This window comes from Coregonus lavaretus (genome assembly GCF_964263955.1).
Source record: "Coregonus lavaretus genome assembly, chromosome: 12".
NCBI lineage: Eukaryota > Metazoa > Chordata > Actinopteri > Salmoniformes > Salmonidae > Coregonus > Coregonus lavaretus.
In genome coordinates this window covers 49,026,063-49,042,255 of record NC_139999.1, presented here as the reverse complement: position 1 = coordinate 49,042,255, position 16,193 = coordinate 49,026,063, and the positions used below count along the sequence as shown (strand labels likewise).

General features: G+C 43.6%; 1 protein-coding gene across 1 annotated transcript in view; it reads left to right on the top strand.

Annotated features, from left to right (window-relative positions):
• LOC311138225 (disks large-associated protein 4-like) overlaps positions 1-11,765 on the top strand; it is a gene marked incomplete at its 5' end in the record, with an annotated part of 60,483 nt that extends 48,718 nt beyond the window's left edge. Inside the window, 5 exons of the mRNA XM_084172901.1 lie at positions 140-237; positions 1,650-2,164; positions 4,240-4,331; positions 9,806-9,970; positions 11,268-11,765. Coding sequence (XP_084029027.1) covers positions 140-237; positions 1,650-2,164; positions 4,240-4,331; positions 9,806-9,970; positions 11,268-11,507 — 1,110 coding nt within the window. The 3' untranslated portion in view covers positions 11,508-11,765. The remainder of the gene's footprint in view (positions 1-139; positions 238-1,649; positions 2,165-4,239; positions 4,332-9,805; positions 9,971-11,267) is intronic.
• Between the last annotated feature and the right edge of the window lie 4,428 nt (positions 11,766-16,193).

The following is a 16,193-nucleotide window of genomic DNA, read 5'->3' as shown; positions in this document are numbered from 1 at the left end:
CATATAGTAGTAATCTTCTGAGACGCGCAGATCGACTGCAACAAATATGACCTTGAACACCACACATTTTCCACCAGAATCAACCTTTTCCAGGTGACAAATGCTTTGTATTGAAGACTGTTTTTTGATTGGTTGTTAGGTTGACTGCATTCAGGAGGAAGCCCAGCGAGAGGAGACACCGACAACGCCATTGACCAGATTCCAGTCAATCGGAATCCAGGCGGACGACGGTTGGCAGTAAGTGCACTTCCTGTCCCGTTCGTGACTCCCGTTCATTTCTGCGCCACACAATACAATGTTGCCTAAATATATTAATCTCTGAGGGGCCATTTTGATGTAGACACTGAGAAAATATACATAATGTGAGAACTAACACACCTGTTATGTTGCCAAGAGCATACAATATTTACATAAGCTGTTTTACAATGACTCATTCGACATTTGAAAGTCATTCTGTAGTTGTGTAGCGTAGCCATTGTCATGTAGTTTACATCGTTTCGTGATATTTTAATGCCAGGAAGTCCTTGCATGCTACACTCGGCTTCCCTCTCTTTGACCCCCCTCCTAGTTTTCATGCTGAGTACCAGTTGGTTGTCAAAATTCTCTCACTATATGAATACATCTGAATGTGGCCTTTATCAGTTGATATCTTAGACAGAGCCTAAACACAGAGCTTTGTTTAACTTGACTCAAACATAAACTGTGAGTTTGGTATTTCTATACCGGTATGTCCACCTAAACATACTCCTTTTCAAAACACCACCTCCTAGTTCTATTTCTAATAAAAACATCAATGCTTTTTATTGGCACCCCATACCAACAATTAAAGTATGTCCTTTATCCCCCTCCCATATTATTATTATTAGTATTATTAGTATTAGTATTATTATTATCCTATTCTTAACCATGGATATTCGGACTGCCAAGTATCCATAGTATTTCCACAGATGACCTTGTTTGGTGTTTCCTGTTCTATCACTTGAATGGGAAGGTAGCATTGTAGCCAAGGTCAGACAAAGGTCAGGGTTTGCGCTACCATACCATTCCTCAGCCAAGCCCTTTTCCCGTACATGTGATGAGTCATAGAGATAGATAGAGATCGAACTTGCCACAAAAGACTGCGATGGCATGTGCAACGCAATGGAGGGCTTTCACCATTTTAATGTAGTCAACTGTGTGGTATGCTCTCTATCCATCTCTACGGTTTAGGCTATGTTCTGTGTCTCCTGTCTACTGCCTCCAAGCTGAGTTTACCACCGCATCATGTCGACAAGGCAACGCTACACCGTGATCGATATCCATCTTCTGTTTTTATACCTGTATTGATCAGTAGGGGATGTAGTGCCTGGCATTGAGAACATTCCTTGGTTTGTTTTGTAGCAGGAAAAGGCTAGGTCATATTTTGTCCTCTGGTCTTTGTTTTGGATGGTTGGCTCAGTTACAGAAGCAGTTGGGGTTGGTTTGACTTTGGTTAGCTTTCGATTGCAGGATGGTGTTAGGTTGCAGGCACATTCTGGTTCTCAAAGTTTACTTATACTTATCCATTGTCTTGACAGAATAATATTATTAGAGATGCATTGTCTGTTTTGCCATCGACATTGGAGCATTGACCACTTTCTTTTCTCTCACTGTTTTGTGTGTGTTTTCAGGCTCAGTCACTCCAGTAGCATGGCCTCCAAGCAGGAGACAGACTCTGACAGACAGGACCTTCCCATCAACTCGCACACCAACTCCCATGCCAAGCCAGCCGCCGAGAAGAAGAGCATGGTCAATAGTGCCTGCCAATCCATGGACTCGCCCCCGTGCGGCGGCCAGGTCAGCAAGGGCAACGGATCAAATCCCACCACTGACACCAGTACGTCGCCACCTCCGCTTCGGCAGATCCTCAACCGCTCCACCACACGGTCCGACTCCTCCGACTCCTTCTCCGAGAGCATGGACCCGGCCCTGGACCCCTCGTCCCTGCCCCCTCCGGACCCCTGGCTGGAGAGCGGGAACGGAAATGGCGGCAGCGGGAACCCTAACTCGGTGCCCCCTCCTGGCCCTGCCTGCCGGCGGGACGGCCACTGGTTCCTCAAGCTGCTGCAGGCGGAGACGGGCCGCATGGAGGGTTGGTGCCAGCAGATGGAGCAAGAGACCAAAGACAACCAGCTCTCAGAGGAGGGTAAGACAACTAATCGTTCTATTCTTGCAGTACATATAAAGAAATTGCCTGCCCTAGTAAGAACTATCATTGACAGCTTTCATTTGAAAACATTTGCTCCTGTGCAGGCATAATGATCATGAACCTATCAGAAAGTAGGTCATACCCTGACAATAGACTCTGCTCCAGGACAAACCTCTCCGTAACTCAACTCTACGCAAAGTATTTCTGAGAGAACATAATGTAGCCTATTCTTTTGGAACGAGCCCCCACTAACATCCACATCATGCGGATGGACTGATCTACAAAGTGGTCTGACCTGAACTGACCTGATCCAATGGTTCAAAGCTTGGAAGTAGGGTTCAACCACAGGATTCACACACAAACACACACACACACACACACACACACCCTGCAGTGGATGAGGCGGTAATACTTGGGGTTAACACACAGACAGACCTGTAATCCCAGAATTACACTAATCTACTCTGGACTGGATAACAGACCCAGATTATATTAGCGCCTCAACATCAGGCTGACATAGCACACACAAGAGAGTAGGCCAGACACACACACACTGCACAGTCCTGACACAACATCTCAGTCAAGCATACACGCTATATCAGAAGATCTTGACCAAACCAAGAACAAGCCAAGGTCACGCATGTGTGTATCTGCGCGTGCACAGTGTATGTGTGCTCGCCCGTGCATTTCTCTCACTGTTGGCTGGATTGAGTCGACATTGAATCTGATTACTGCAGGACCATAGAAATACCTTGTTCTGCTGGCCCTTAATCTCAATGCCATAACCTCATCATCCAGTGGTCAGATTTCACCAATGCAGATGTTTGTTCTACTTTTGAAGCAGCAGTAAAACCACGTCATAAAGACTGGATGAAGAAGACTCAAGTATCTATGGATGCTAAGAGGGTTGCCTTTAAAGAGGATAACACTGTCCATTACACTGTAATCCTCTCGTGTTGCCCCCCTATGGAGTCGTTTTGACATGGCCTTAACATCCATCTCTAGTCTAGACACCCCACATTAGCTTGGGTTCATTTTAGCAACGTTGTTGGCATGTTTTGCTGTTATAATGTAATGTTCCTGTTAAAACAGGCTAAGGTTGTTCTCCCTCACAAATCATCTTGTATCTCCCTGTGTGACAAATCCTTTTCACAGATTCCCTTGTGTGCAGTCTAGCATTCAATTTAGTTGTACAAATAGGGGGAAGTGTGTAGACAACCACATCTATCTCAAGATGGTAGTACCAAGTATTTACTCAGTACATGGCAGAACACTGTCTTGTTGTTTTTGAAACAGTGTGGAAATGGATGTACAGTAAGACCTGATACACATCAGTAGCAATGGGAATAGTTTATTACCATTAGCCCATTTTAGGGTTTCAATCCTTTTTTTTTTGTGTGTGTGATTTTACCCAATTTTTCTCCCCAATTTCGTGTTATCTAATTGGCAGTTAGTCTTTTCCCATCGCTGCAACTCCCGTACAGACTCGGAAGAGGCGAAGGTCGAGAGTCGTGCGTCCTCCGAAACACAACCCAACCGAGCCGCACTGCTTCTTGACACAATGCCCGCTTTAACCCGAAAGCCAGCCGCACCAATGTGTCGGAGGAAACACTGTACACCTGGCGACCGTGTCAGCGTGCACTGCGCCCGGCCCACCACAGGAGTCGCTAGTGCGCGATGGGACAAGAACATCCCTGCCGGCCAAACCCTCCCCTAACCTGGACGACGCTGGGCCAATTGTGCGCCGCCCATGGGTCTCCCTGTCGCGGCCGGCTGCGACAGAGCCTGGACTCTAACCAGGATCTCTAGTGGCACAGATAGCACTGCGATGCAGTGCCTTAGACCACTGCGCCACTCGGGAGGCCCTAGGGTTTCATTCCTGAGTGAAACAAGAGACATTCAAGGCGTCTTGTGTCTTGTCTGTCTTGTGTGTCTTGTGTGTCTTGTCTGTCTTGTCTGTCTTGTGTGTCTTGTCTGTCTTGTGTGTCTTGTCCTTCTGTTTGTCTTGTCTGTCTTGTTTGTCTTGTCTGTCTGTTTGACTCAATCTATGTGTGTGTTTTTGTTATCTGCAGTGTTGGGGAAGGTCCGCAGTGCAGTGGGCAGTGCTCAGCTCCTCATGACCAAGAAATTTGAGCAGTTCAGAGGACTGTGTGAACAAAACTTGGTAAGTATCACCTCTCCATATTCCAACTCACCAATACACACATCACATAAACAGACAAAACAATACTACCCCATGACAACATCAAATTACTAGACCAAACAATGTTTGTTATGCCACCACAACAACCACATAACCAGACAAAACAATACATCCACATTACCAGACAAAACAATACTACTCTACCAAAACATCACCAGACAAAACAATACATCCACATTACCAGAAAAAACAATACCACTTTACAAAAACATCACTGGACAAAACAATACATCCACATTACCAGACAAAACAATACTATTCCATACTCTACACACACATCAAATAACCAGACATTACAGAAAAACACACACAAAAAACACCACTTATATTATATTACCAGAAAAAGAGTTATTATATGATGATAATTATCCCATCCATTCCACATCTGATCCTACACACATCACATCACTAGGCAAACACATGCCACATAATAATATAATATGCCATTTAGCAGACGCTTTTATCCAAAGCAACTTACAGTCATGCGTGCATACATTTTTTTTGTGTGTGTATGGGTGGTCCCGAGGATCGAACCCACTACCTTGGTGTTACAAGCGCCGTGCTCTACCAGCTGAGCTACAGAGGAACACATGAAATGCAACTGAGAGATTAGCATTACCTACGTGACAAGCTGAATGCTAACAGGCAGTAAGGTCAAAGGAGAATTGATTGATCGGGCTTCTCCCCGACCTGAGTGGTTAAGCTCCCTTAAAGAGTGGACATGTCTCTCTGAATCACATCATTCCACTGATCTTAGTACAGTGGACTCAGACTATGACAGCCCCAATCAGTGGGATAAGACTGACCTCGGATCGACTACATTTTGTTGGTCCTCTGGTAGTCTATTCTCAGGGGAATTCAGTGTCATCATTGTCTGAATGTATTACGTTCTCTCAAATGAGAACTAGACATGCAGTTATTCAGACAGAGGACCGAGAATCTATGGATGTTAACGCAGTTTTTATGAATAATGATCATGTGGTCATAAAGTTCAGTGTGCGTATCATTGTAGAAAGGGGTACTGATTGTGTTCAATGAGTCGGTTATAATAGGACTCAGTTTTAATGTCACCATATTGTTGAACTCATGTTTTGCATTAATGGTTGTGTATTGAACCTTTGGGCTATGCTGTGCTTTTGCTGATATAATACATTTATCCTACAAATAAATACCTAATATTTTGTATTTATTGGAATTTTTCCCCCTATCATTACACAAAAAGTATATTTTTGAAAGAGAAATGTTATTCAGAAACCAGATAATTTTTCTCTCAATACATAAAATGTTCAGCTGGAAACAGCTTCAGCTAGTTGTACCATATGTTGTTGTGTTGATTAAATCCCACACAACGACAATGGTCTTTCTATCTGACGATCCTGAAAGCACAATTAGCATGATAAAAAAAACATGCAAGCACGTCGAGCAAAAAGGCTCTGGATTGGGGTTTAAAACCTGTCTAGTTGCACAGATGGCAGGAAACACAAGCATTTTTTAAAAACATTTCAGTCATTTAGCAGACGCTCTTATCCAAAGTGACTTACAGTAGTGAGTGCATACATTTTTCTGACCGGTCCCCCATGGGAATTGAACCCACAGCCCTGGTGTTGCAAGCGCCATGCTCAACCAACTGAGCTACACAGGACCCAACCATAACCAAGCAGACCCAAACATAACAAAGGATAGTCTGGTAGAGCATTAGTAGCAGAAGAAAACAAGTCGAAGTGTGACCGTCAAGCCATCCATCAGCTCTCACAGACTTAAGCTTGCAAGACAAAACAGAGTGCCATCCAAGTCACTATACAGTCGGTATACTGCTTGTGCAAAGTGGTCATTCTACCTTGCATTAAGGGACTTATAGTGCTTTATATTTAATTTGACTTCTTATACTTTATCAATCAGGGGGAAATATATTTTCAAGGAAGACCTGCCCCAAGACAGCAGCATAGGTTTGTTTTTACAGAGGCATATATCAAATGACAATACAGTAGCACACTTGAGTGCAAGGTAACTGAACTAAATGACTATCGCCCCATAGCACTCACCTCTGTCATCATGAAGTGCTTTGAGAGACTAGTCAAGGATCATATCACCTCTACCTTACCTGTCACCCTAGACCCACTTCAATTTGCTTACCGCCCCAATAGATCCACAGACGACGCAATCGCCATCACACTGCACACTGCCCTATCCCATCTGGACAAGAGGAATACCTATGTCAGAATGCTGTTCATTGACTATAGCTCAGCATTCAACACCATAGTACCCTCCAAGCTCATCATTAAGCTCGAGGCCCTGGGTCTGAATCCCGCCCTGTGGAACTGGGTCCTGGACTAACTGATGGGCTGCCCCCAGGTGGTGAAGGTAGGAAACAACATCTCCACTTCGCTGATCCTCAACACTGGGGCCCCACAAGGGTGCATGCTCAGCCCCCTCCTATACTCCCTGTTCACCCATGACTGCGTGGCCAAGCACGCCTCCAACTCAATCATCAAGTTTTCAGATGACATAACAATAGTAGGCTTGATTACCAACAATGACGAGACAGCCTACAGAGAGGAGGTGAGGGCGCTGGGTGTGGTGCCAGGACAATAACCTCTCACTCAATGTCAACCAAACAAAGGAGATGATCGTGGACTTCAGGAAACAGCAGAGGGTGCACACCCCTATACACATCGACGGGACCGCAGTGGAGAAAGTGGGAAGCTTCAAGTTCCTTGGCGTACACATCACTGACAAACTGAAATGGTCCACCCACACAGACAGTGTGGTGAAGAAGGCGCAACAATGCCTCTTCAACCTCAGGAGGCTGAAGAAATTTGGCTTGCCACCTAAAACCCTCACAAACTTTTACAGATGCACAATTAAGAGCATCCTGTCGGGCTGTATCACTGCCTGGTACGGCAACTGCACCGCTAGCAACCGCAGGGCTCTCCAGAGGGTGGTGCGGTCTGCCGAACGCATTACCGGGGGCAAACTACCTGCCCTCCAGGACACCTACATCACCCGATGTCACAGGAAGGCCAAAAAGATAATCAATGACATCAACCACCCGAGCCACTGCCTGTTCACCCCGCTATCATCCAGAAGGCGACGTCAGTACAGGTGCATCAAAGCTGGGACCGAGAGAATGAAAAACAGCTTCTATCTCAATGCCATCAGACTGTTAAATAGCCATCACTAGCACATTAGAGGCTGCTGCTGCCTATTGAAATCACTGGCCACTTTAAGAAATGGAACACTAGTCACTTTAATAATGTTTACATACAGTGGGGAAAAAAAGTATTTAGTCAGCCACCAATTGTGCAAGTTCTCCCACTTAAAAAGATGAGAGAGGCCTGTAATTTTCATCATAGGTACACGTCAACTATGACAGACAAAATGAGGAAGAAAAATCCATAAAATCACATTGTAGGATTTTTAATGAATTTATTGGCATATGATGGTGGAAAATAAGTATTTGGTCAATAACAAAAGTTTCTCAATACTTTGTTATATACCCTTTGTTGGCAATGACACAGGTCAAACGTTTTCTGTAAGTCTTCACAAGGTTTTCACACACTGTTGCTGGTATTTTGGCCCATTCCTCCATGCAGATCTCCTCTAGAGCAGTGATGTTTTGGGGCTGTCGCTGGGCAACACAGACTTTCAACTCCCTCCAAAGATTTTCTATGGGGTTGAGATCTGGAGACTGGCTAGGCCACTCCAGGACCTTGAAATGCTTCTTACGAAGCCACTCCTTCGTTGCCCGGGCGGTGTGTTTGGGATCATTGTCATGCTGAAAGACCCAGCCACGTTTCATCTTCAATGCCCTTGCTGATGGAAGGAGGGTTTCACTCAAAATCTCACGATACATGGCCCCATTCATTCTTTCCTTTACACGGATCAGTCGTCCTGGTCCCTTTGCAGAAAAACAGCCCCAAAGCATGATGTTTCCAACCCCATGCTTCACAGTAGGTATGGTGTTCTTTGGATGCAACTCAGCATTCTTTGTCCTCCAAACATGACGAGTTGAGTTTTTACCAAAAAGTTCTATTTTGGTTTCATCTGACCATATGACATTCTCCCAATCCTCTTCTGGATCATCCAAATGCACTTCAGACGGGCCTGGACATGTACTGACTTAAGCAGGGGGACACGTCTCGCACTGCAGGATTTGAGTCCCTGGCGGCGTAGTGTGTTACTGATGGTTGGCTTTGTTACTTTGGTCCCAGCTCTCTGCAGGTCATTCACTAGGTCCCCCTGTGTGGTTCTGGGATTTTTGCTCACCGTTCTTGTGATCATTTTGACCCCACGGGGTGAGATCTTGCGTGGAGCCCCAGATCGAGGGAGATTATCAGTGGTCTTGTATGTCTTCCATTTCCTAATAATTGCTCCCACAGTTGATTTCTTCAAACCAAGCTGCTTACCTATTGCAGATTCAGTCTTCCCAGCCTGGTGCAGGTCTACAATTTTGTTTTTGGTGTCCTTTGACAGCTCTTTGGTCTTGGCCATTGTGAAGTTTGGAGTGTGACTGTTTGAGGTTGTGGACAGGTGTATTTTATACTGATAACAAGTTCAAACAGGTGCCATTAATACAGGTAACGAGTGGAGGACAGAGGAGCCTCTGAAAGAAGAAGTTACAGGTCTGTGAGAGCCAGAAATCTTGCTTGTTTGTAGGTGACCAAATACTTATTTTCCACCATAATTTGCAAATAAATTCATTAAAAATCCTACAATGGGATTTTCTGGATTTTTTTTCCTCAATTTGTCTGTCATAGTTGACGTGTACCTATGATGAAAATTACAGGCCTCTCTCATCTTTTTAAGTGGGAGAACTTGCACAATTGGTGGCTGACTAAATACTTTTTTTCCCCACTGTATCTTGCATTACTCATCTCATATGTGTACTGTATATACTGTATTCTATAATATTCTACTGTATCTTAGTCCATGCCGCTCTATCATTGCTTTTCCATATATGTATATATACTTAAATTTCATCCCTTACTTAGATTTGTGTGTATTGGGTATGTTGTGAAATTGTTAGATATTACTTGTTAGATATTACTGCACTGTCGGAGCTAGAAACACAAGCATTTCGCTACACCCGCAATAACATCTGCTAAACACGTGTATGTGACAAATTTGATTTGATTTGGACAAACAACTACATATTCCAACAGAATGATTTACACAGAAAAACCTGATCGAATGTATCTATTCAGTGTGACAGTCTTCACTTACATTGTGTTGTAGGACAGCTCCCTCTAGTGTCAAAAGTGGACAAGGCAAGACTGAATGAATTTCACATTTCTCCTTTATCCCTCTCCTGTTTTCTCCCTCACCATTTCTCTCTTCCCCTCTAACATTCTCTCTCTTTTTCACTATTTATCTCTCTCCTCTTCCCCTCTCCCACCTACTCTCCCATTTCTCTTTTTTTTTCTCCCTCCCTCCAGAATGTGAACGCCAACCCGCGGCCCACAGCCCAGGACCTGGCGGGCTTCTGGGACCTGTTGCAGCTCTCCATCGAGGACATCAGCCTCAAATTTGACGAGCTCTACCACCTCAAGTCCAGCGACTGGCAGCCCCCTGCCGTGGCCCACTCGCCCCCCGAGCGGAAGGTACTTCCCACCCCTGCTGCCCAGTGCCCAGACTGGGGTAGGAAAGCCGCCGAAACTGGCCTCTCTCCTCCCTCCCCATCTCCCCTCTCTCTTCTCCCTCTCCCTGTGTGAGGGGAACACTTAAAGGGGCTTCCTAGCCCAATGTAAAGGGGCTAGAGAGAAGCCACCTCCCTTTACACATGCATGGGGTTCAATCTCAAAGAGGGCAGTTCTTTTTGGACTGTTTTTGCGCTTGTAAGCCCCTCCTTTGAGCATGCATGTCGCGGTAAAATAAATGCTCCAGTCTGAAGTCGAACTTGCATGGCAATGGCAAAGGTTGCATCACGTCATGGAATGTGGCCTGGCTTTCGCTCTATCTTGGATGTGTGTGTGTGAACGCGCGCGTGTAGGAAGCGATTAGTTAGTTTGATGGCTGCTGGATTGACTGGAGTAGAAATAGTATGTTTTGGTGAGAGTATTTGGGTGGATGTGTGCTTCAACTGCTTTGAGTTCATGCAGCGCCATTTCACTTCTTCTGCAGTGACATTGCATTCAATTTAGTGTGATTCATCCAATGGGATACACTTAATTTGAATTATACATCGTAACAGCATCAACATTTGTTATGTTATGTCAATATTGTGACACTTTTATGGCGTACAGTTCAAATAGAGTGATACCATTTTAATGTCCTTTATGGCGTACAGTTCAAATAGAGTGATACCATTTAATATTATTCAGACCAGTATTCATTCAGTGTCTACTCTGACAAAGTGTCACCCTCAATCTCCTATATTCAACATATTTTGTCTGTATTGTCCATATAATTGGCTCTATGTGTCAAGTTAGCCCCCTTGTACATTTAATTGTAGAAAGCTTCACCATAATCAAAACGTCCCTGTCAAAGATCTACGTTTATCAAATGAAACTCACAATGCTCTTTTTTGCGACCTCTGTATTACCCTCCGTTGCTTCGTTGCTTTCGAAAAGAAAACCTTGTATCTCCAAAACTGAAACTTTTCAGGACATGGAAAAACTGCCATATTTGACCATGTATGAACATACAATCACGAAAGCTATTAATTAGAAGCTATTTTGTATACTTTTTCTTGGTCCAAAAGGCCTAACATTTTAAAAGTTGAATTCATCCAAAAAGGGGGCAAAATGGAGTTACAAGGTTTTCTTCTAACAGCAACAACGCCTTGCATCCTCTCACTCTCTCATCCCCCCCCCCCCTTCTCTCTTCCATGTCTATCTTTCCAATGTATTTTCTGCCCCCTTGTGGTTGACTCCATCCATTGCGGACCACCACCACCAGGAGGACAAAAAGGAGCCCCCTCCTCCAGTGCCAAAGAAGCCCGGTAAGGGGAGGCCGGTGCTGGGCCGCGAGAAGAGCGCAGACTCGGCCTCGTCCACCTCTTCGGCGGAGAAGCAGCGGACGGAGGCCCGCAAGCGCCTACTGGCTGCCAAGAGGGCCGCCTCGGTCCGGCAGAACTCAGCCACGGAGAGCGCCGACAGCATCGAGATTTATGTCCCTGAGGCCCAGACCCGCCTCTGAGAGAGAGAGTGAGAGAGAGAGAAAGTGTGTGAGAGAGAAAGTGTGTGAGAGAGTGAGAGAGTGAGAGAGTGAGAGAGTGAGAGAGTGAGAGAGTGAAAATAATGGTCTCCTCACCATACACACAGGGTAGGCTGGTGTTGGTGGCAGCCAGTCTAGATGGAGTGAGTGAGAAAGAAAGAAAGAAAGAAAGAGAGAGAGAACTTTTGGCCTGTAGACTATATGGGGAATAATTGTCTCCTCTCACGAGGCTGCAATGGAAAAACCTAAACCACAGACTTTGTTACTATTGTTACAACTTTTTTGGGTTATTTTATTAGGATCCCCATTAGCTCTTGCGAAAGCAGCAGCTACTCTTCCTGGGGTCCACACAAAACATGAAACATGACATAATACAGAACATGAATAGACAATAACAGCATACATTTACAATGTCACACAGCCTACATATTAGTACAAACACACAAAACTCTTGATTATTACTCAAATTATGAAAATTGTTATTGATGATGGTATTATTATCTCCTAAAGAAACTATATCAAGACTGTTTTAGATGTACCTGTATCTTGGCTATAAGAGATCTAATATGCGGACAGAGTAAGCGTTTGTGCTTTCCAATGCCCCTCCCACCTCCCTCTCCCTTGCCTTGGCCAACCCGTAGTTTGCACAACGCCACCATGTGGTCAAACGTACACACACTTACTCAGAGGAGCACTCACACACACCCACACCCACACACACATCAGACCCACAGCTATCTATGTCTTCCTGGTGCTTTTTTGTTTGTTTTGTTTTTATTTGTTTTGTATGAGCCCTTGCCTGCAGTTCTAGATTCTTGAGGGGTTTTGTAGAGCAGGGCACTTAAAACTGAGTTAGGAAATAGGGGATTGGGGTATTTAATGTCAAATTATCACAACTTGTATAAGTGAGATCTATTGAAAACATAATGTATGTTTTTGAGTTAATTCTTGTCCAACCTTGAAAAAAATATATTTAAAAAAAATAAAAAATATTAGGTGCTTTATAACTGACTCAAACTACACTCAAACATCAATATTTACTGGAATATCATTTGAAGATCCTACTTTTCCATTGAGATGCTATTGCCATTTTGGTCTTAGGATGGATTCATCAGCCAATGTCCACACTTTGTACTCTCATGTCTCTCCATTGGTCTGTGTCTGTGAATTTACTAATCAGTCCTATTTATAAGGCACCACACAGGGGAAAAACAGACTGAAACCTGGTGGAACTACCTGAATAATCAATAATAATAATAATAATATGCCATTTAGCAGACGCTTTTATCCAAAGCGACTTACAGTCATGTGTGCATACATTTTTGTGTATGGGTGGTCCCGGGGATCGAACCCACTACCCTGGCGTTACAAGCGCCGTGCTCTACCAGCTGAGCTACAGAGGACCAATAGCCACAATAAGAAATGCTTGTTTAATTTTCCTTTGCAGAACGTTTCGCTACGTTGTCCCCTAATGAATACAACCATGGTGTAGGTATATCAGATCAATTGAATATAAATTTAGGTTTTGGGTAAAACTTGCACATAGAGGGGTCAGACAGGACCACCATTGAGAACCGTCCCACTGGGCAAAATGTGGTTGAGTTTGAATTGTTTCCCTGTTATTTCAGGATACTTTTACCAACGTTATCATGTTGCATCATTGTGGCTATTTCATTGAACATTTCAAAAGTCTGTGGGTTTTTAAAGTAGGTACTTCTAGCAACTCAAGCTTGTTGCAGCAGCAATATCATTCAAAGGTTAGAGGGGTTTCTTTCCCCAACTTCTGTCTCAACTTCCCTTTCTACAATTCACCTCTGGTGATTTGGCGTCACTGTTTTTTATATTGTAATTGAGTTTTCACAGATGCTGGTGCGTTTCCCATATGGGACCACTACTCAGTTTGCATGGGAAAGTTCTGGTCAATTCCACCTCAAATTCCAGTCACTTCAACCATAGTTTCATTTGCTATCCTATAGAGATTTTAAATGGAATTGAGCCCAATTCGGACTTATGGTTAAGCATCAAATAACTTTGACTAATGCCTGCTTAATTACAGTATTGTAGGTGACTATTCTCCATACTGCACACGCCCATGTAAATGATTTGTGATTCACTACACTGCATATTCAGTGCTACTGTATGGCTTTTACCACATCACGGTTCCTGACCAGACAGCCTCTTCAAAAGAGATGGAGAAAGGAAAGGATACTAGAGAAAGGAAAGGAGACTAGGAAAGAGATTAGGAGAGGAAACCACTTTAGACTAGTGAGATGTTTCAGTAGCACTATGTTGGAAGTTTTTCTCTTATCCCCTCTACTGGTAATAGTTTGCACTACATCTCAATTGTCCATGACAGTTTTGGAGGGAAGTATTTCATTCTTGAATGTAGAAGAAACACATTGTTTTACATTTTTTTAACCAAGCACCCTGTCATATCGCTGCCTGCCATTGTTGTAGTTTTCTTTATTTTCGTTAAATATCATCCCTAACTACCTACACTAAAATTGAGACAAAAATGATTAAATCTCTATTATATTACATCTATTTGTCATTTCTTTGACATTATTTATTTTTGAAAATGCTGTTGGTACTTTAACAAAAAATAAATGCATTACCCTTCTGCCTGTGTGGGAAATAAGTATAGCCATCAGGTGATTCACTCTCTCAAGATGCCTGTGAAAGTGGAAAATGTAATGATTCCAGTCCAGTAATAAAAAGTAGCCTAATCTCTCATCTAACAACACATATTAACTTTGTCAAATGAGATCAATAAGTTTGACATTCTATGGTATTTCATTCACCACTAGGGGACATTTATTAGAGGGGTAACTGTCAAAAGTTGGTGATTTTGAAATGATGAAACCCTGATGAAGACAGCTTGCTGTCGAAACATTTGTAAATAAATAATTGCATCGGAGCTACTAGAGTGTGCGGCATTTCCTTTTCTTTAAAAGATTTCACTTGCCAGACTCATGGTGCTCCAGTGGCTGTGGGAAGAGGCCAATTGTGCGTCCCAAATGGCACCCTATTCCCTACAAAGTGAACTAGCTTTGAAAGTACTTTTCAAAAGTAATGCACTGTTTAGGGAATAGGGTGCAATTTGGGACAAATTCTATAAAAAGGCAGAGTGAACAGCATTTTCAAAGTTGGTCATTACAAACATGCTTCCGACCATACATTTTCAACATTTTAGTCATTTAGCAGACACTCGTATCCAGAGCGACTTACAGTTAGTGCATTCATTTTCATACTGGCCCCCCGTGGGAATCGAACCCACAACCCTGGCGTTGCAAATGCCATGCTCTACCAACTGAGCTACACGGGACCTACAGACCTTCAACCAGTACTGTTTTTTATAGCTAATTAAGACTTTTAGTGGTAGCCAGATACTGATTAATTGTGTTTGTTTCTTTGACAAAACACTGAAGAATGCAGTCTTCTCCCCCTTCTCATTATCTCTCACATACAGTACTATGACCAAATGCTATTAAATGTTCTGTGTCCAATTCCACATGGTTTCCCCTTTGCTACACATGGCTAGGACATGCAACTTTACTACATGTCAAAGTCAACCCCAATTAGTTTTCTTCTATTTCTCATCCCCCAACATGGTGTCCTGCACCAAATACTACCTTTCCCTGCTAATTAATTACATCATTTAGCAGAAGCTCTTATCCAGAGCAACTTACAGTTAGTGAGTGCATAAATTGTTTCATACTGGCCCCCCGTGGGAATCGAACCCACAACCCTGGCGTTGCAAACACCATGCTCTACCAACTGAGCTACACAGGGCCTGTTAATGGTTATTCTGTTGTTCCAGATGGTTCAGTCTGTTGAAGATGGTGCTTGCAACACCAGGGTCCCCACATGGGCCATATACAATGTGTTCACTTGAATAAAAATGACCATATGCCTGGTTGCTTGTTAGCTAGTTACTCAATGTCTCGTTTCTCATTTTGGGGTATTTTTCCCCCTACCACCACAGTGACAGACTAGCCTGAGCCTCAGGCTTTGCATTGGAAAGGCCTGGCTGTATTGGCCATCATCCCCCCTCCTGGGAAGAGGTCTCTCTTGATTGCAGCCTATTGTTTGCTGTTGTGTGTTTGCCTGAATTGCTGATAGCCCCCTTTGCTCTGCTCAGTAAACGGTGGGGTGTCAATGGCTCTGCTCCCTCTCTGTGAATACGTCATCTGAAGGCTCCCCCATTTGACCATGGCTCTAATCATTGGCGCCTCCAGGCTTTGTGTGAGAGTTGCTTGTCATTGGTGGTTTGATTCTTTGCCAGGAAGGGGGTTGGTGTGTCTGACAAGTTGTGTTCTTGGTTTGCTGTTGTGGCCAATGTAGTTAGACGTGGGTATTTGTTTTTCATGCTTATTCTGGAGCATTCCAACTCTTTTCTCTGGTGATTTTGTAGTCCAGTGACTTGGACTTGAATTTGGACACAATCTGTTATAACATAAAAACATATTGGTAAGATGAGGGCAGTGGAAGGTAGGCCAAGAAAGAAAACAAGTAGGCAGCCAGTACGATACAGAACATTTTTGTGAACTATTTACAGGTCATATTTACAAAGAATACATACTGTATAAGGAGCAGATCAGCCTATAGTATATTTCACATCAGGACGCACAACTGCAACACGTTTTGACTACAAGAGTCTTCTTCAGG